The following is a 19,858-nucleotide window of genomic DNA, read 5'->3' as shown; positions in this document are numbered from 1 at the left end:
AGCAAAACCTCTCGGCAGCTCCTGGATGGAGAAGACTCCTCTTCCAAAAAGGCTCAGAGAACCAAGGCATGATCTGCTGTCCAGAAGAAGATCTGGATTTATGGACTTCGAAAGCAAAAGTTGACAAGGACTATGTCTGTCCCTGGCTCTCTGGTTGCTCTTTATCAAATCATGAATTGCAACGAGGCATGGAGAGTCTGTGGCTCTGAAATACTATTAAAGGGAATATATGCGGCGAACTTCGCGCTTCTCTCAAAGCCCAAAGTCTGGGTTCGATGTTGCGTGCTTCCTCCGTCTCGATCTCGATCTCAAAACATGGCAATACAAGCGGAATGACTTTCGCGGTGTAAAAAGACCACTCATTCAAGCCTCTGGCTTCTGTCCTTTAATCCACACTTTCTTGGTTTATTCTCCAAAAATGGCTCAGGCATTGCTCATGTCTGGGGTGCCTTCTCCAAAACCTCGACTGGGAGTTATGATGGCGCGTTTGCCTAAAACAAGCAGACAAGTAGCCTATGTCGAAACAAGCAGACAACTTGGGCATGGCTGTCTTTGCCCCTGCCGCTGCCCTCTACAAAATCTACGAAGCGAGAAGAGAATGGAGCTTCTGTGAGCTGGAAACCGCATGCTGCTAAACTTATGCTGCGGCACCTGTGCTTCGTTCAAAGGTTTTTACAACACCAAAATTTTGTTGAGTTCTTCTTCCCAGTATACAAAAACTATCTCTAGCGCTTAATGGCTCTCGCAGCATATAAAATCCTCTTACTTCTCGCTGCCTTCCTGCTTTCTTCTTACAACTATCACACTTGCTATATTCTCCAAAACAACATTGGAACCGGCAAATGTCTGCCGTCGCTGCCACTTCCAAAGTATGTGGATGCTATACGCATGTGAGAGTGTCTCGTCTTTCCCGAAAATTCACCTCTTCAATTTCGATGTGCGAGAACGAGCTGTGGCCGCCCAAACACATGCACTGGTCTCTTCCTACTTCGAAAATCGCTTAACCTGTCTCTTACGGGTTGCACTGGCCGTTCTGAAAAGTTGTCCCTCTAATGCCATGTTGGGAGAGGACTAAGTGTGTATACGGATCAACAAATGCTGCGAAAGGTCTTTGGCAAGGTCTCGATGAGCAAAGATTGGGTGCCTGGTCCCCCGATCGGTATATGTAAACGCCCTCTTCGCCTCTACTCTTTCTCTTTCATCACTGCCAGTCTCCAGTCATCCAAAACATATACCGAAAGGGTACATGAGACTTTACTCCTCCAAAACACTCACCTCTACTGGAATGTGGAGAGATCTGCCGCTTCGAAAACTTACTTCTACATCGCCATGAGCTTTTGCTTTTAAAAATTCACGCACTAGCCACCCATGTGTGGAGACGTCTGCTGGTCTTCCGAAACACCATCACACGTCACTCCATGCAGGAATCTGGGGAATAGATTGAGATATGAAGTCTGCCTCTGCCTCCTCTTCTTCTCCCACACAAATCTTCGCGTATCTCTCCAAGACGGCACAAAACTGGTTGATGGAAGTCTGTTTTCCAAAAACTGGGGATACCAGCGCCCATGTGTGGAGATTCTCCGGTCGCCACGATGCCGGACCTTTGATGGGGGGAATCCTTCAAAACAAGTACACCGGTAGCCTATGTGCGGTAACATGTGGTGCATATTTTTACAACGGAGATTTCGAAAGATATACCGAAGGGATGAATGCCTAGCCTGAGATATAAACCCCAACTCGCCAGCTCTTTCCACCTCTCTCTTTCATACCGAAGCCTTGCCTTGTTTTCCCAAAATTTGTTTCTCTGGTGGCTATGGGACTTCCTTTTCCAAACCAAAAATATGCACTCTCATGAAAAGAGATTGTCTGGCCTCCAAAAACATCGAAACAACCTCCCTATGGCCATCCGCTACGAAAAGTACCAAAGAAAACGACATGTGTGGGAAGCTCGGAGACCACATCATCCAAAGCCCAGGAAGAAGCCTGGTTTGCGATACAAAGTCTACATCCGCTTGCTCCCCTTTCTTCCTTTCTATTGTTCTTACATCCCAGCTTTCTTCTTCAAAATGACATTCATTCTCATCGATGAGAGTACCTTTTCCAAAGACTATACGCAAAAATGCCATGGGTGAAGGACCTCTGTTCACTGTAAACAACTATGTATACTTCAAATGGGCGCCTCCTTCCGGAAGCAGGCACACAGGCTGCACATGTGTGCAGACTCCGCTCCGCATTCCAAACACCGACGTTCGCGTCGCATACTGGAATTGAACTGATCGAGGCACCGTGAATTGCTCTGCTTCCGCGCTGCGGTAAAAACGTATGTGTGTATTGGCGCAACCTTTAAAACAATTACGGGCTTAGTTGATGTTACGAAAACGACTTGTTCGTTGAGCTACTCAACAGTTTGAAACAAGGCGACCGCGTGGGCATGTGAGAGCTGCTCGCTACCCGGCAACATGTATAAATTAGGTACCTCTCTTCTGGCCCTCAGCTTCTTTCCTCATACACTCTTCACCTGTTACCAAAACCAAAATCTGCGCTCCTCAACGCGATGAGTGAGTCCATTCTTCCAAAAGTGACAACGGAAACCACATGTTGCGGACTTCCGCTGCTGAAAGAACCCCAGGACATGGACATGTATTTTCCTTGAGACTTCGACAACGTAGCACTTGGTCAAAAACATAGCCTGAATCGGTGGATGTGTTTGCCCGGGAGAGGCTTGTCAAAATCGATTTAAAGATATCAGGAAACATTCGATGATCTCGAATGACGCGGTATCTAAAGATACGGTTATTCTTAGGCGCTGCAGCGATGATATCTTCAATATCCACACCGGAGCTCAGCTCTCGTCTTCCAAAACGCTTTGCAGAGGTATCAATGTGCTGCTCTCGCGCACGCATGCCGTACAATCGATGTGTGCGGTATCTTTTTATAATGGCGTTTGCTTAATTGTGCGAACCTCATTTACTGAAATCGCTCGCTTTTGGAACAGGTAACGGAAGCTCTCCAGTGTCGTTGCAATACCAGGGCCACTTCGGCAGCAGTGGAAGCGTCACCGAATGTGATAACCATGGGTTCAGTTCCTAGCGAAGTGCTTTTTATGGAGATCAGTGTCAACTATGCCGTCGATACCTAATTGTAGCTATCATTAACTACTTCTGTTTAACTAAAAGCCCTGTATCTTGCTCGTATGCGCCAGGACGCAGTAAGAGGACATGCATGAAGTGGGCACTCGAAAACAGCATATCAACGAGCAGGGGCGGTGAAACGCGCTCAGGCTTATTGGTAGCCGATCAATACATACCGTTGACACGTGGAAACCAATATAATTGGCCACCCGACACGCAGACATAAAAGCCAGGCTAGGCGTGGGATTTTGAAGAGTCATAGCCCATCCCACCTATCGCATCCAGTCCGACTTACTAGGCAATTATAGCCTCTATCAGCATGCCTTTTTTCGCCTCCAGCACTCGCTGTGAGACTTTGCCAAGCTCGTTCCTCAACGATCCTACTGAATCTACCCGTACGCCTTCCATCCACTGATCCAGATCCAGCGTCGAGGCGTTCGAACTCTGGCTTCCAGCCGCTGCTTCTGCGAGTGCTGCATAGTTTGGAGATGGCCTGAAGGAGATATTCATCTCATCATCAGTCGCTCCCTGATTCAATCCATCAGGATACACCAAGGCGGTTGAGTTCTTTGGAGCCTTGAAGCCTGTTGAGAATGTCAGCGCACGTATTGCAAGTGTTCGATAGCAGACCTACCACCGTTGTTGAGTACAATTGTGAGGATGGGGATTTTGTACTTGGCACCGACCCACAACGCGCTCGAAGGTGCCGCGCACATGAAGCTACCGTCTCCAACAATCTGGCAAATGAGCGTCGGCTTATGCGCAACATTCGTAGTGACGGCCGCGTCGTCTGTGGCCATCTTGACACCTAGTGCTGCGCCATTACTCCAGCCAATACCAGTTGCACCGCAATTGATCCAACTGCCAGGTGTATCGGCCTGAATCTGATCAGAAAGAAGCTGCCCGCATGTCACAGCCTCAACCACGAATACCGTAGTATCCGGAAGAGTTTGCTTAAGAAGATGGCCGATGTTGCTCGCGTCAAGAGATTGCTCGTCGCCCAAGTGACATCGTGCCGCGATTTCAACGAGTTTCTTCTCATGGCTATCTGCAAGAACCCTTTTGCGTTCCAGGAGTGAAGGCTGTTGAAGCGTCCCACTTAAGGGAGATGTCGTGATGTGAGAAACAACTTGCTTCAATGCAGTATAACATTCAGCTCTCCACCGTCCATGCGCTGGGAAGAAGGATACTGGTATGCGTTCGTTCAGAGGATCGATGTCGATCTGGTATATGCGCGTGCCTCTCGGTGGCGGATTTACTGATGGAATCCAAGGGACGTCGCAGTCGAGGAGTAAGATCATGTCAGTATCGCGTGTGCATTCATCGGTGCTAAGACGGAAGCCTTGCGAAGCCGGGTGTGAGAAAGGGAAGCAGAGGTCGCTGCCTCCAGTGTCATGCACTCGCAAGCCAGGGATGAGATCTGCGAGAGCGACCAGTTGTTCGGGGCAACGCCTATCTCTTCCTGAGTATCCTGTGATTATCAGTGGGCGCTTGCTCCCCACCAAGGCCTGTGCTACCTAAAGAGTAAACATATCACGTAAGTAAGATGTCTTATAAGCGCATAGATGTAGAACTTGCCTCTTCAACCGCATCAGCTGGCAGAGCACTGGAACCGACGGCTTTCCACTGTTCCTGATCCAACCGGTAAGGCTCCTCGATTACCTCCGCAAGTGTTTCTCGTGCGCTTGCAACATAGACTGGTCCTTTGGGTCCGCTGTTTGCAAACTGCAGCGCACGTGCAACGGTCTGCTTGACGTTGAGCCCTGTCCGGATCTCGCCAGTATATCTGCAATATTGGCGAACGATAGCTTTCTGGTCAGGCGCTTCCTGCAGCCAGTGCATATACTCTGTCCGCGACCCCGTCATCTCCCCAGCCTCAGTATAGGGACACAATCCGGCGAAGATGAACACAGGCGCCCGCCCGACGCTTGCATTGTGTAGGCCCTGTCCAAGCGCTTGCGTGCCCACGTCGACATGAACTACGACAGCTTGCGCCCGGCCAGATATCCTCGCGTAGCCATCTGCCATCGAAATAGCTGTTATCTCGGATGGGCAGGTTATGAACCGGGGCCATTTGTCTGGCCGCTCTCTCTTGCCCTTGACGATGGCTTCGATGATGGACGGATGGTCTGAGCCCACATTGACGAAACAGACGGTGATGCCGGCCTAGAGCAACTGTTAGTGGTTATGATGTTTTCAAAGTCGCGTATGCGCATGTGGCAGCAATGTGGACTCACCTCCCACAAAGCCTCGAAGAGCGCGAAAGCCGTGGTGTACCTGCAATGCTATCAGTGAAATACTTGAAATGTTACTCTTAGGTCGGCGAACGAAGATGTTGGTGGCGATGGACTAGAGGTGACGCTTGGAGGAAAATTGGGGTGGTATTGGCGAGAAGGAATGCTGGTTGTGGTAGTTGCCGGTCGCTCAGTTCGCAACGCGATTGCATGTACCGAGGGCCGGCGCGACGATATGCGTACAGCTGAGGGATGCAGATACGACGGGATGTTGGGCAATGTCGACAGGCGCCTACGCGGTGCAAAGAAGCTCGCGTGCTTGCTCGCGGCATCAAACACGTGTATGCGCATGGTGACGAGTCCGAAGGTGTGTTGTAGTTGTTCAGACGCGTGGGGCAGGACACAGATCTGACCGTTGAGACATTACTACTGGGAGCTTAGCGTCAGCTTACTTCACTGCGTGGTCAGTGGGTTCTATCAGCGTTCTATCACAGAATTGCCATGATATATCTTGTCTGGTTGTTCAGCAGTACTCCTGCTTCCCTCGACGTTCAGGTCCACCTGATCGGCGTTCACCTATCGGACGCGTCGGGAAGTATCCCGAGGTTAGCTCCAGGGCTGCCGCTACCATCTAGCGCCGGGGCTGATACTCAGCCCCCGAGCTCAGGATCGCGACAATTCTTCTACTCTACCTAACAGCGTCTGCAAGTCAAATGATCCTTCGCTTCCAGGCACGGTCTTTTCCAGCTGGAGCAAGGGCAAGTGGCACTCAGTGGAAGTCGTAGGATGCTGGTGCCAGGCGCGAACGGTCGCGCGAAGTCAAAGACTAGGTAACCCATACTGACGGCAGGCGCAAGGCCCGAGGCGCGTGCGATGCGCATAGCTTGGCACTTTTATGAGTAAGCCAATAACAATATGCCGGCTGTGTCAACGCATGTAAGCACTTTCCGCTGACAGCTTGCAACAGGAACACAAGAGTTAAGCGGGTCCGCTCCGATTCCGCCAAGCTTGTCTGGTGCTATCACCAGCCTTGTTCCCTATTCACCGCCGACGCCCGTGACCGGAGTTGAAGATTACCACCACCAAATCCACGATAAGCCGCACGACACGGAGAAGACTGGATTGAGATCACTGGACGGTCGCGCGACTGCCGTGCGAAAGACATGCAAGAGAAGAGCGATCAATAGTGAAGATGGGGATTGTGAACAGCAAAAGAGATGCCCAGCAACAATTGAAGAGTATAGCACATGGTCGGTGTGACGACAACACTGTGTTGCGGGAACTGCTTGAAAGCAACCATCTGAGACCGGACGAACGAGATGAAAAGGAACCAGGCCGAACCTTGCTATCATTCGCCACAAGCAATGCATCCGCAACGGTTGTAAAGACTTTCCTGGATAGCCGCAAGGTGGATCCAGATTCGCGTGATGCGAAAGGACGCACGCCTTTGTCGTATGCTGTGCATGGAGTGGACTATCGGGCCGAAGCAATTGTAAAGATGCTTCTCGAGACCGACAGAGTAGATCCAGATTCTCGAGATAACAAAGGTCGAACGCCTCTGTCGTACGCTGCGGAAACGGGAGCCAACACGATCGTTGAAAAGCTTCTCTCAAGCAACAGGGTAGATCCCGACTCTCGAGATGACAACGGTCGAACGCCTCTGTCGTACGCTGCAGGCAAGGGATACAATACGATCGTGAGAACGTTGCTTGACAACGAAAGGGTTGACCCAGAGTCGAGAGATACAAGTGGCCGTACCCCGCTATTATGGGCTGCACGAGCAGAGACTCGAGATCTTACAATACCGCTGGGTTTGTTGCAAACTGGGAAGGTAAATCCTGCCTCTCGGGATGAGCAAGGCTACACAGCCCTTTGGTGGGCTATTGGAGGTGGATGCAAGGAACTCGTCACCTTGCTACTTGAAACAGGGCAAGTGGATGTAGAGGCAAAGGAAAAGTCGACCGGTCGATCTCCACTGTCCCATGCAGTACGAGTCGGAAGCGAATCAAGCGTGAAGGCGTTACTAGGCACCAATGATGTGAACGTGAATTCGAAAGATGATTGCGGTATCACGCCGCTCATGTGGGCAGTCGAGCGCGAGAATCTCCATATTGTGGACATACTACTCGGTGATGGAAGGCTTCTGGAGCGCTCTACGGATCACAGCGGTCTCGAGGTCGATGCTCGATATCTCGCGTACTGGCAAAACTCATGCAACCAAGACCATGGCAAGGACTGCGCATCATCACCGATCGAGCACCGACTGCCTCACCAGATTCCGGATTGGGTCATTGACACAGCGGAAGGCTGTCTAGTACCCGGTCGTACCGCATCAAGATACATAGCTCTGAGCTATGTGTGGGTCGCCCCAGATACGAGTACCGATGTATCCACAGCGGAGAGACTAATGCTAACACAGAAAAGTCTGACCCAGTTTCAAGAGCGGGGCTATCTACAAGGGGATGCACTCGCACGTCTTCCCTATGCAGTGAAAGACGCGATTGTTCTTGTGCAGAAGTACGGGGAAAGATACCTTTGGGTTGATTGCCTATGTATTGTGCAGGACGGTGACAAAACACGCGATCAGGTCGACAATATGGGTGAGGTATACGCTGGCGCATACCTAACTATAATTGCTGCTACCACTGCGGGACGCCTAAATACCCGCAAATCCACAAGATGTCGTAGCCTGGACTCTACTACCCAACTTTATGAGAAGCTTTTCAAGACCAAGTGGGCCTCTCGTGGATGGACCTTCCAAGAACAAATGCTCTCCAAGAGAGTAATTATCTTCCTTGACGGAGAAGTATTCTGGGATTGCCAGAGATGCGTCTGGAATAGGGACTACCTCACCCCAAAATCTGCTCCGGATACTACATTGACCAGACCGTACTATGAGACCGCTCGGCGAATGTCTACCATGTCTCAGCCAGATCTCAACATGTACATCGAGATGATTAGCTTGTATAACAGTCGCGACCTGACTTACCCGCAAGACGCGCTACCGGCGATATCTGGAGTGTTAAGTACACTGAAGCGTACCTTCACTTCTGGTTTCATCAATGGCCTTCCCTGTACATTCCTAGATCTCGCACTATTATGGCAGCCCTACAGTATAGCGAGTCGTAGAGTGGCCAGGGATGGAGGTAGTATCGCACCAAGAAGAGGTCTACCATCATGGTCATGGTGCGGTTGGCAATGCCCAGTAGATCCTCACAACCTCCGTTCGAGGTTTGACTACTTGAAGGAAGACTCTTCCGGGAAACATACGACCAATCCTACTCCATCAACTTGGCAAACACACAGACTTGTGCAGTGGTATGCTTTGTCCGAAGATATGCAGCACACGTGGCGCGTTGACGAATTTGATTCTCTCATCATGCGCCCAGAATCTGCTCTCGATAAAAGTGCTATGTTCACTGGCACACAACGATCGTTTCATCAAAGCAAATACGAATCATGGAGAGAAGGCAAAAGTTCTGGACCTGTAGATACAAACACGGCCCCAAGCTCGCACCGTTTGTCCGTATCTTCTTACCAAGCTTCACGTTCTGCGTTGCAACTTCGAAGAGACTGGCCATTCCTCTCATGCAAAACAAGTACGGCTTCACTCCGTCTCAAAGCTGTCCTCAAAAAAAGGAGCCCTGCTGGTATTGGTCCTTGCTGGATGGGTCCATCGGTATTCGAACTTCGTCAATTTGCTGGTGAGCCAGCAGACTCTGACATGTGTCATCTCATATGCCTTGAAGACAAAAGAGGGAACCAAGCAGGCGTACTGCGCCATATGAACCGTGATAGGGCTGAGCCCGGCGACGCGCTTGAGCTGATCGCTTTGTCGACCGGGACTATACGGTCGGAACACCTCCGGAACATTGGAGGTGATAGCGGGCCTTTGTTCAAACAGGATATGACATCAAAGATTGATAAAAAATGCTCTTCTGAATATCTGGGTAAGTGGGATATAGTCTGAGGATATTGATGCAGCCTCCACAAGCAAAACTTAAGGAGTCCAGTGCTAAACGATCCCTAGAACTGATAAGCGAAGTGAAGAAATACGGGGTGCAAAGCACATCTGGCTGGGAATATCATTTCTACAATGTTCTTTGGATTGAACGTAAGGGCGAGATCGCGTATCGGAAAGCAGCTGGGCGTGTACCAAAAGTCGTCTGGGAGGCAAATTGCACGGAGCCCGTGAAAATCATTCTTGGCTGATACTTCGCAGGAGCGGCAAGCCACGCAGAACTACGTCAATGACTGGTCGTAATAGATACCAGACTCCAGTCGCCCCTGTATATGCGTGATTGTTTACACACTCAGGATGATACACAATGAGTCATTACGCGCTAATCGGCCAAGATCCGGTCGTGACCAAATATAAAAGCAAACGTTCAAGATCGAAAGGATCCAACAGGCATGTAGTCAATTCCAAAATCGACTAGTCCAACACTTGCGGCTTCCAAAGATGATAGTAGATATCCTCCACGACATCCGCATCTGGACCCTATTTGCCCTCCTCAGCGGCGTCTACATCTACATCCAGAACCACCGGCGCCGCCCATCCTTCCCCGTAATAAACACCCACGCAAACGATCTCTTCGGGCGAAAAGCCAACCAAGACTACGTCACCAATGCCTCCGCCCTAATAACCACCGGCCTCACCACCCACCCGGCACGCCCCTTCGCCCTCGCCCTCCCCAACGCCTACAAAGTTGTCCTCCCAGCTTCCCTGACCAACTTCGTCAAATCGAACCGAGACTTAGATCACAGGGACTTAGTGCGTCAAGACTTCTACGCAGGATATCCCGGTTTCGAAGCTCAGGATGTGTTGCACGCGTCTGGGGATATGTTGCTGGACATCATCAAGACGAAACTAGGGCAGAATGACAGTGTTATGCCTGTTCTGAGCGAAAAGTTGGTTAGTGCATTGCGTGCGCACTGGGGTGAAGAGAGGGAGTGGCGGATGCTGAACTGGCATGCCGATACCACGGTCATAATCGCGCGCGCTGCTTCGTCGGTTTTTGTTGGACCGGAGAAGTGTGAGGACGAGGAGTGGTTGAAGCTTGTGCAGGGATATGTCATGGCATATTTCTCTGCGGTAGGCGAATTGCATGCGTATCCAGCATGGTCGCGACGCATTATCCAGCGATTCTTCTCACCCAGTGCATCTGCATGCCGGAAACACGTCGCCCGCGCGAGGCAAATCATGAAAGACGTCCTCGCGGATCGAAAACGCCGAGTTGAAGGGGCGAAGGCAGAAGGCAGGGATATACCCGTTTGGAACGATGCACTTGCGTGGACGCAGGCTGCTCCAGGAGGCAAAGAAGCGGAGGCGGGCGATTTGCAACTGTCGCTTGGGATGGCGGCTATGTTCACCACGAGTGAGCTGTTTAGGCAGGTTCTGATCGATGTGGCATCGCATCCGGACGTTATCGCGCCGTTGCGCGAAGAGTCACAGCAGCAGATTGCTAAGCACGGTGTCTCAGTCGCTGCGACAAATGGGATGGTGCTGATGGATAGTGTACTGAAAGAGAGTCAGAGAAGGAGTGCGGCCGCAGGTATCTATTCCCCTCCCTTCATCTATACTTCCATACGACGCTCTGGATAATACGGATAGGAAGGAAGAGCTAACATGTCGAAAAGTCGCCCTGGAGCGCGTCGCTTTGAAAGACGTCAAACTCCCAACCGGACATACACTCCCGCGAGGCACACACATAATGGTCGACTCCACCTCGCTCTTCTCTCCCGCGCACTACTCCAACCCCGACTCTTTCGTCGCAGACCGCTTCCTTCGAAAGCGCGAAGCCGGCGACAAGTTCAGCCAATTCGTGCAATCAGGTCCTGATTATAGCGTGTTTGGAGGTGGGAGACATATTTGCCCGGGGAGGTTTTTCGCAAGTAACGAATTGAAGATGGCGATGGCGCACGTGCTGGACAAGTATGATATCAGAGTGAAGGAGGGGTATGTCTCGAAGCCTTTGGAGATGGGGGTTTACAAGGTTGTAGATCCGATGATGAACTTTGAGGTGAGGAGGAGGGAAAGAGATGAATGTGTACTGTAGAAGTCATTTTTGGCTGATACTTCGCAAGATCAGCGAGCCATTGTCAACTTCCGGGGTCCACGCCATCATGCGCATGACAGACTTAAGGGCTATAAAGTCTCCAACACATGCCTTCCCTCCGCTTCTTCTTCATCATCATACTTCCTTCGTATTCTCCAAAAAGGTATGGCAGGTAGCGGATGTTGAGTCCGCTGTCCAGAAGCTACATGTCAACAAGCGCATTGCTAGCTTGCCCCGACTCCCACCAAAGCAAAAATCACGATGGTCATGGATATGGTCGCGCGGAGCAAAAGAGGTTGCATGTTGCGCATGTGAGTTGACCACATCGAAAATCGGGAAACGAAGTCACGATGAAGGAAGATTATGGAAAGTCGTCCAAATTCAGAGATCTACCTCCGATGTGTCTGCCGTACAGCATCATCCAAATCATGGGACAGCGAGATCGGCTTTCAGTTGCTAGGCATATAAATACCCCTCGTCTTGCAGCACTCTGTCTTCCTGACACCACACCACTTTCCTTCTTTTTATCAAAATCGCTGTGCCATTGATTAATGGGTGCGGCTCCTGGGTCTCCAAAACTCGTTCAGAGAATGCGTATGTGTGTTCCGCGTCTCCTTTCAAAACCCACATCTTGGGGCTAATATTTCAAAAACGATGACCTAGTTCGTAATGAGAGACACCAAAAACGATCGAATGAACTGTACATGGAGTGGAAGAGTCGAGTTTTCTCCACGGCCTATCCTCAGTTCCTGGGAATGGATCTCTCCTGTAGTATGCTTGCTCATCGGTCGTGATGCGCACATAAAATCTTCGTCACGCACTCTGCTGCGGCGCATCCTCCCACTATATTCCACTCTTCTTTCTTAAACTCTGCTACGAATCTTGCATGGTTGGAGTTCGCTTCGAAAAGCTGCAAAGGACTTCGATGTGTGTAAGAACTCGTATGCCTTTCATTTACAACGAAAACTGGATAAACAAGACGTATGTGTCCAGCTTCTCGCTGGCACTAAAACCACACTATTCAACAACTATGCAATGACGTACCCAACAGACAAAGTTGACCAATGCATGCGCTTGAAGAACACCAAAAAAGCAAAGCCAAGGCTCCCAAACAACAGTAGATAAAGACCCATAATATACAGAACGCTTTTCGTAAATGCAACACACTCCGTCATCATCATGCTATGATACAATCCTCTCCACTGCGATCCGCCTCCCCGCGCCATCAACTCTATTACCCAACTCCGCATACATGTCCCAAAGATACTTCCGATGCAGAAGAACTTCTCCCTGCATCTGCACGTCATCGCCCGTGTCGTCCACCGCAAGGCCGATCTTAAGATCTACATAAGCCGGTATCGCGGCTAATAGTTCTCGGAAGAAGGCCTTGTGGACGAATGGCGTGGTGGACCACTCATGGAATTCTGGATGCGACCATTCGTAGTACCGGGGATGGAGGGTTGGGACAATGCGGAGGAACTGTAGTGATGGAAGGGCAGAGAAGAAAGACGCCCAGTCGACGTAGCGGTTCATTCGTATGGCATCTTTGAGCTGGAGTTCAACTTGCAGTCGTTTGACGCGTGAAAGGTCCCAGCCGTGTGGGATGTCGTAGGTGGGAACGGGGAGTTTGTTGAGAGAGATGGCAAACCAGTTGTTCGTGTACATGCAGTCTGTTGCTTCGTCGGCCAATCTCTGAGATGCTCGGAGGAGTTCCAGATGAAGGAGTGGCTCTGTCTCGGCTGTACGTGGACATACTGGGCGTTTTCCTGTTGAAAGTCGCCGTTGGTTCAGCCGTTCCCGTGACTTGAGTGCGGCCAGGCGTTTCTTCCGGTCATTGAGTATCGTCGTTGCGTCGAGGATGGGTAGAGAGCGCGATGTCCTGCGCACGACGAGGTGTGCGTAGACTTCATCCCGAATCTCCTGCGGTAGTTCGAAGAAGCGAAAGGGCCTGCCGTTGGTGATGCGTTGCGTCACCACTGCGTTGGAAACGCGACGAGGCCTCCGGGGCGGTATCGTTCTCGGCCGCCGTTCATGCTGTACCCCGTGAAGCGCGCGACTGAGCTCGGCGTCTTTCTTCGAGATATCCCCAGACTCCAGGCCCTTGAGGATGAGTAAACTTGGTAGTAGCTCCTCCAGCATGGAACCTCCCCGACGACGTTGTGGTGCGGCCATCACAGACCAATTGCATAATACAATCTGCTCCTATCAGCCACATGTTGGCGACCATTTTGTTTATGAAGTCGCCTGGACAGGGAAATTGCCTTCATCTTACACTACTGTCAAAATTGCACCAACATGTGGGACCCTGGCTCCCGCGCTGCAGGTCCTGCAGGATCGGAGGTTGCAGGGTGATACCGTGTCGTCGAGGTGTTCGCACCATGTTCAGTACGGCCCTGGTTACCGAGTGACGGGGTCGCAGGATTGTGGTGGAGAGGAGGAGCCGGGCGCGGAGATTGTGGTCCAAGCCGCTGAATCACGACAAGCAATGCGGGAAAGAAGCGGCATCGTCAGCTTTTATTCTGCCAAAACTGTCAGCTGTTCTGTCAGCCGTTCCAATATTTGAGATGGTAGCTGCAGTTATTAGGGCGAGTATCGAAGAAACAATAGCAGAAGAAGTAATTGTATTACCGTAGAGTGCGGTATAGCGAGGCTATGATGTGTCTTAACAGAGGTATTATAGCTTAGTGTTTCAGCCCAAGAAGATATTGCGCATGGCGGAACGCTTAAGCGAAAGCACTAGAATAGAGAAGGCGTTCCCAGGACCTTGGTACGTTCATGCGATCGGTGGTGGGTGATTATTTTGGTGCGTTGCTTCTGGAGGCTACTAGCCGTCTACGCCTACTTTGGCGTGGCGGAAATACTTCATGCCAACCCAGGCCACGACAACCCACACCCAGCTCGTGACTGCCGTGCAAACGATCAATGCGGGATAGTAGCCCGTAATGGGCAGGGTTGCGTCGTCTTCCAAATCGGGTGGAGCATACGGCGTCTCGCCCACGTCCCAAGCCCAGCTCCAGATTCCGAGGCAAGAGCCCATGCCGACGACGAAAACAATCCACGTTGCTATGAGCACGACCCAGCCCCACCACTCCGTCTCGCTGTAATCCCACTCGTCATCGGGGTCAGCCTCGGCAGGTGTCAGGACTGCCGAGATGGAAGTGCGTCGGTTGCTCCGAGTTGAACGGCGGTGTGCAAGAGATGTCGCAGAGCCCTGGTTGGCACCACTGAAGGAGAAGTCATTGCCGGCGGGAGAGGGGCGATAGAAGGACATGGTGTCGTCTTCGTCGGTAGTCGAAGCGTAAGGCGCGACCGGGCTCGTCATGGGTGATGCAAGTAGTGAAGGAGCAGGCCGTTCAGGGCCATCGGGTGGGGTGTAAATAAGCGCGGGTGACGACGGGGACAGACGGGCAGCGGGTAGCCATCCACTGTCGGACGAAGAGTTGAGGGGAGCGTTTTCGTAGCTGAAGCGGCCTGGAGCCGAGCCTTCGTCCGAGGGGTCTAAGCTCGTGGTGGTGGTGATTGTGGGTGTTTTGGCCTTGCGCAGAGAGCTGCTCCGTTCACGCATCTTGGCCATGGCGGCTTTCCTAAGGGATCCCTTTCGCTGCCTCCCTTGGCTCTGGCGCAGGGCAGTCGCGATGGAGGACGCTCTCTTCGCACCTTCCGCATCCTGATCGTGCTCCTCGTCGTTGCCTAGTTGTGTCGATGGCGCCTTCCCCATGGCATCCATGGAGGACCTGAGAAAGGCGCCCAGTATGCCTCCCGACTTGCTGCGTCTATGGCTAGACGCGCCGTCCGCCTCGTGCTTCACATCCGCTGCCTCAGCACGCCCCTCATTGCGCGCATCGTTTCCGTCTGGCATGGTTCCCACGTGCGTCAACAGCCATGGAGGACCGAGGTGGTGAATCAAGTGTCATGTTTCGGAGCCAGACCGTCAACGTCAGCGTCATGTTGCGCTCTAGGGTACCAAGGGTAGCGTTCCCTTGCATGCGGGCTAGTCGGGGCCGGATTGGTCGATTCACCGAGTATGGGCCGCCGCATACAGAAGGCCTCCCTCAATTTCCCCTCCACCTCCCGTCCGGGGTTCAACTGCGCTGGTTATCTCGTTAAGCCTGGATTGCGCTTTCGCTAACCGTCACTCATTACCGTCACTCATTTACCACCGTCATGGCCTCGAAAATGCCGCTGCCAGCTCCACCACGGACCCCAACGCCGCCTCCTGACGAGAACGCGCCCCAGCCCGTAGGACTAGGATTCCGAAGCGATCTGGCTATGGGCGATATGGGGCCTAACAACAATGCGCTGCTGTCGCCCATGTCGGCTACGTTTCCCTCGAAGCAGTATGCGACTCTCGGGCCCAGTGACTCAGTTTCGCAGAGGGCGTCCCCGGCGACTCTGTATACACCCGCGAGCGCGACCTTTCCACAGACACCGGCGAGTGCTGCCAGTGGAACCATGGATCTCGACGCGCCCTCTATGAGCGGGTCCGAGAACCCCAATCCCTTCAACTTTCAATCTATCGCCTATCAGCCTGGTCGACCTCAAACAAAGGCCAATGTGTGTTGTTCTATATAACCCGACGCGCCTATACTAACTTTCGCAGGATATTGGCCGACGACGAGGACACAAGTACAAGCACAGTAGTGTATCGCATCAGATCTTCCTAGAACCCGCACCGCGCGCCCCGCTCCAGCTCCCCGCCTCGCTCCCGATCCCGACCTTCAAAGAGTATCGCTCGTCCATGTCCAAGGATCAGAAGCTGAGGCTGGCATGGTGTTTCTGCCATTTGGTAGTCGCTGGTCTCGTGCAGTGGGGCGCACACGAATCTCTGGCTCTCACAGTGTTGTCGCGACTGATCTTCTACGATGCGCTCGGCGCATTCCTGTGTGTAGCCGTTGACGTTGGATCCAACTTCGAGGTATGGAAGCGATCAAGCATACGACACCCGTTTGGCTTTGAGCGTCTGGAAGTTATTGCAGGACTAGGCATGTCTGTTGGGCTACTGTTCATGGGACTGGACCTCATATCGCATGGCTTGACGCACGCGCTCGAGAACAGTGGAGGACACGAGGCGCATCATGCAGACGCGCATGAACGAGTATCGCCTGGCAGCATTGATCTTGCTGCCTTGTGTGGCATTGTCTCGACACTCGTCTCGGCAATCCTGCTGAAGAACCATGCGCGCATCGGCAAGGTCATGAGGCTGAGCGCCATCGCTAACCTACCCTCTGTGCTGAGCAACCCTTCGCATTTTCTGACATTATCGTGCTCGACACTGCTCCTTCTGTTGCCACTGCTGAGCATTCAGATGTATGTGTGGCTTGATCGGACCCTTTCATTTTCAGTAGCGTTCTCCATGGTAGCGCTGGGGTGGATTCAGGGATGGACGCTGGGGAAGATGCTGCTCATGTCCTACTCGGGGCCCGGCGTTTCGGACATTATGTACGATCTCGAGACGGACCCAGCCATCAGGGCAGTCGAAGAGGCAAAGTTCTGGCAGGTACACTACGGCCTCTGCCAGGCGAACCTCAAACTACGAGTGCGGAATTTGGAAGAAATTGGGCGCCTGCGCGATCGCATTGGCAGCATGGTGCGGAACCGCTTGGGCGGCGGATACGGGAGCGGCGGGCACAGATGGGAAATTTCGACCCAAATTACACTCGAGAAGGACTGAGGACGCTGGGCGCCGTTGCATATCCGCGATTAGATTCTGCAATAAATCTTCGAACCCCTGTGGCGGGATCATCTCACTAAGACTCAACCGCAGCCCGAACGTTGCCCCAAAAAGCAGTGCGACGCCAGAAAGTTGGTCCACTACGAACATACTTTTGCGGCAGCGCAACGCTGCATGATAGCAGTGCACCCGCTGGTTCCGATGGCAGGTTTGCTGCGGAAAAACGACATCATCTGCGCGTGTGAGACAGCTGGCATCGACGCCTGACGACGGCCCCTGGGCCGACTAAAAGGCTTAGCGAAAGCCCTGCCGACGCTTTCGATCAACAGGCACCCAGTGCGCGCACACCGCTGGCGGCTTGCCCCGTGCGACTGGCCGACTTTGGTCTGATCCGGCTTGGGCTGCCTGCAGGTGCTTGCTGTTCGCTCGTCACGCCCACCGCAACTCTCCACACACCCGTTCGCTTTTGTGCGTCGCCTGCACAGCGTCCTGAAGTTTTGCGAGAGCGTGAATGAGCCTGTGACCTGCGCGGCTGGCAGAAGGCAGATAAAATACCGCCCGCATGCCCTGGCTGGGCATGGCGAGAGGACGCGATGACCGGGCCACACGACACCGTGACGACGGCGAATATCTCGACGAACGAGAGCGGAGGCACCGGCGCCGCCACAAATCTCGCGACCACGACGACGAACCCACAGCTTCCACACGCGAAAGGAGAGAGCGCCGACGGGCAGAGGAGGCAAGGAGACAGGCCGAGGTCGACATTGAGGATATTAGAGCGCGCAGAGAGTCCTACTACTCACGCAACGAGGCTGAGAAGAGGCGCGACCGCGATCGCGTGGTATCAGACAGCAAACGCACCCCGGCCAAGGAAAAGCCACGGAGCAGCCGTGAGAAGGAGGTGCGACGGGACAGCACGCGGAAGCCCAAGAGAGCAGTGATACCTGATGACCATGACGACTTCGTCTTTGGCCGCCCCAAGTCCATGGGTCACGTTGAGGAAGTCCCTGTGCGACGAGCATCTGGGCGCAAGAGAAGCGAGGAAGGCGGCTCTTCTAGCAGGACTGCCTACACTCCGCATTCAGGTTCTGGATCTGCGTCAGTCCGCAGGGTCGAAGTTCCGCCATTGACCAGGTTAGTCCCGTCTCCACTTGTACACGTAGCTCAGCTAATGAGGGCCAGGAATTCATCTACACGCGAGCCAAAAGCACATACTTCGGCCAGAGAACGAGAGCCCAGGCCGACAGTACGACGCAGCAACACTGTCAAGTCGCCTCCCCCAACGCCACTCACCAGGACGCAGTCGGTCAAGGATGCTGCCCGTCGGAGCACCGGGGGCATCTTGTCAAGCTTCTTCTCCAAGGCGGCGCCTCCAGTTTCGCGAACGCCTTCGCGCAAGGCTGAAGAGAAAACGTTAGTATCCCCGTCACGTTACCCCTACAAAGCTAACCTCAATTAGGGTCGACTGTCTCGTGTGCATGAACGATGACCTACCCATCACCAAGACCGTCAAGCTCGCATGTGGCCATCGCATGTGCTACTCGTGCCTCAAGCGCCAATTCACCCTTTCCGTAAAGGACCCTGCTCACATGCCACCACGATGCTGCACCTCCGAGCACATCCCATTGAAGTATGCCGACCGCCTCTTCGATGACAAGTTCAAGGTCCAATGGAACCGGAAGTTCCAAGAGTACACGACTGCCAACCGCCTATACTGCCCCACGAAAGGGTGTGGCCAGTGGATCAAGCCTTCCAAGATCAAGATGGACCCGACATACGGTCGCAAGTACGCACGCTGCAGCACGTGCAACACCAAGGTCTGCGTACTCTGCAACAGCAAGTTCCACACGAAGCGCGAATGCCCCAAGGACGAGGAGACCAACCGCCTGGTAGAGATGGCCAAGGAGAAGGGCTGGCAACGATGCTACAGCTGCAAGGCTGTAGTCGAGCTGAAGGAAGGTTGCAATCACATGACCTGGTACGTTCATTACTTCACTCACATGCAACACTAGCTAACAACATCCCAGCCGCTGCACAGCACAATTCTGCATGGTCTGCGCCGCCCCATGGAAGACCTGCAGCTGCCCCTGGTTCAACTACCAACACATCCCCGACGGCGACCAGCTCAACGACATGCGCGTCCCCTACCCGCAACAAGCCCGCTACGCCGATGTTGAAGTCATCGAAATCCCCGACGAGCCTTCGCCGCCCCTCGCCCGCCGCCCCAGCGTCCGCACCCCACGCAACCGCAGCGAACGCGACCTCCCCCGACCCGAATCCCGCCGCCTGTCCGCTCACCTCCGCGACTCACTGCACCTCAACCCCACGCCCACCGTCTCTTCCATCCGCCGTACCGAGCCCGAGGTGCAAATGTATGGCGTCGGCAACGCAGGTGGCCACCACATGAACGACTCGTACGCCATCCGCTCCATGCCCGCATCCGTTGCGCGCACCGCAGCCCGCACATCCACTCCACGCACGTCAACCCCACGTGGCGCTTTCTTTACCAGCAGCAGCAGCACACGCCGCGCTGCGCCCGCCCCTGCACCCGTTGCCGCCCCTCGCGTCCGACCCGCATCCACACCTGTCGTCACCTCCTCCACCATGGCCGGTCTCTCTCGTGACGGTCGCAAGGTCGGCCAGAACCGTGTCGGCACCTGGCTCACTCACGTCCAAATCGACCCCGAAGCTACCAACACAGCTGCCCGGGATGTCGAGGTGGATGACTGGAGGTGCGATGGTACCATGATTGGTATCGACTAG

At 53.3% G+C, this 19,858-nt stretch overlaps 6 protein-coding genes across 6 annotated transcripts; 3 read left to right on the top strand and 3 right to left on the bottom strand.

Moving 5' to 3' along the window:
• Positions 1-3,425: 3,425 nt before the first annotated feature.
• On the bottom strand, positions 3,426-4,973 carry J4E92_004635 (uncharacterized protein; the record flags this gene model as incomplete). Its single annotated transcript, XM_051496024.1, has 3 exons — positions 3,426-3,715; positions 3,766-4,179; positions 4,706-4,973. 3 exons carry the CDS (start codon positions 4,971-4,973, stop codon positions 3,426-3,428), a joined length of 972 nt encoding a protein of 323 aa, XP_051353864.1.
• A 4,854-nt stretch (positions 4,974-9,827) lies between these two features.
• On the top strand, positions 9,828-10,970 carry J4E92_004634 (uncharacterized protein; the record flags this gene model as incomplete). Its single annotated transcript, XM_051496023.1, has 1 exon — positions 9,828-10,970. One exon carries the CDS (start codon positions 9,828-9,830, stop codon positions 10,968-10,970), a length of 1,143 nt encoding a protein of 380 aa, XP_051353863.1.
• A 1,636-nt stretch (positions 10,971-12,606) lies between these two features.
• On the bottom strand, positions 12,607-13,596 carry J4E92_004633 (uncharacterized protein; the record flags this gene model as incomplete). The annotated part of the gene is made up of 1 exon (XM_051496022.1): positions 12,607-13,596. One exon carries the CDS (start codon positions 13,594-13,596, stop codon positions 12,607-12,609), a length of 990 nt encoding a protein of 329 aa, XP_051353862.1.
• Positions 13,597-14,248: 652 nt separating this feature from the next.
• On the bottom strand, positions 14,249-15,283 carry J4E92_004632 (uncharacterized protein; the record flags this gene model as incomplete). Its single annotated transcript, XM_051496021.1, has 1 exon — positions 14,249-15,283. The coding sequence occupies one exon, from the start codon at positions 15,281-15,283 to the stop codon at positions 14,249-14,251; it is 1,035 nt and encodes a 344-aa protein (XP_051353861.1).
• Positions 15,284-15,588: 305 nt separating this feature from the next.
• On the top strand, positions 15,589-17,095 carry J4E92_004631 (uncharacterized protein; the record flags this gene model as incomplete). The annotated part of the gene is made up of 2 exons (XM_051496020.1): positions 15,589-15,978; positions 16,025-17,095. The coding sequence occupies 2 exons, from the start codon at positions 15,589-15,591 to the stop codon at positions 17,093-17,095; spliced, it is 1,461 nt and encodes a 486-aa protein (XP_051353860.1).
• Positions 17,096-17,657: 562 nt separating this feature from the next.
• Positions 17,658-19,858, top strand: J4E92_004630 (uncharacterized protein; the record flags this gene model as incomplete). Its single annotated transcript, XM_051496019.1, has 5 exons — positions 17,658-18,229; positions 18,278-18,508; positions 18,555-18,881; positions 18,933-19,073; positions 19,123-19,858. 5 exons carry the CDS (start codon positions 17,658-17,660, stop codon positions 19,856-19,858), a joined length of 2,007 nt encoding a protein of 668 aa, XP_051353859.1.

This window comes from Alternaria infectoria (assembly GCF_024043175.1).
Source record: "Alternaria infectoria strain BMP 0036 chromosome Unknown scaffold_6, whole genome shotgun sequence".
Taxonomy (NCBI): Eukaryota; Fungi; Ascomycota; class Dothideomycetes; order Pleosporales; family Pleosporaceae; genus Alternaria; species Alternaria infectoria.
Note: the sequence above shows the minus strand (reverse complement) of the source record. Positions and strands in the feature narration are given on the sequence as shown.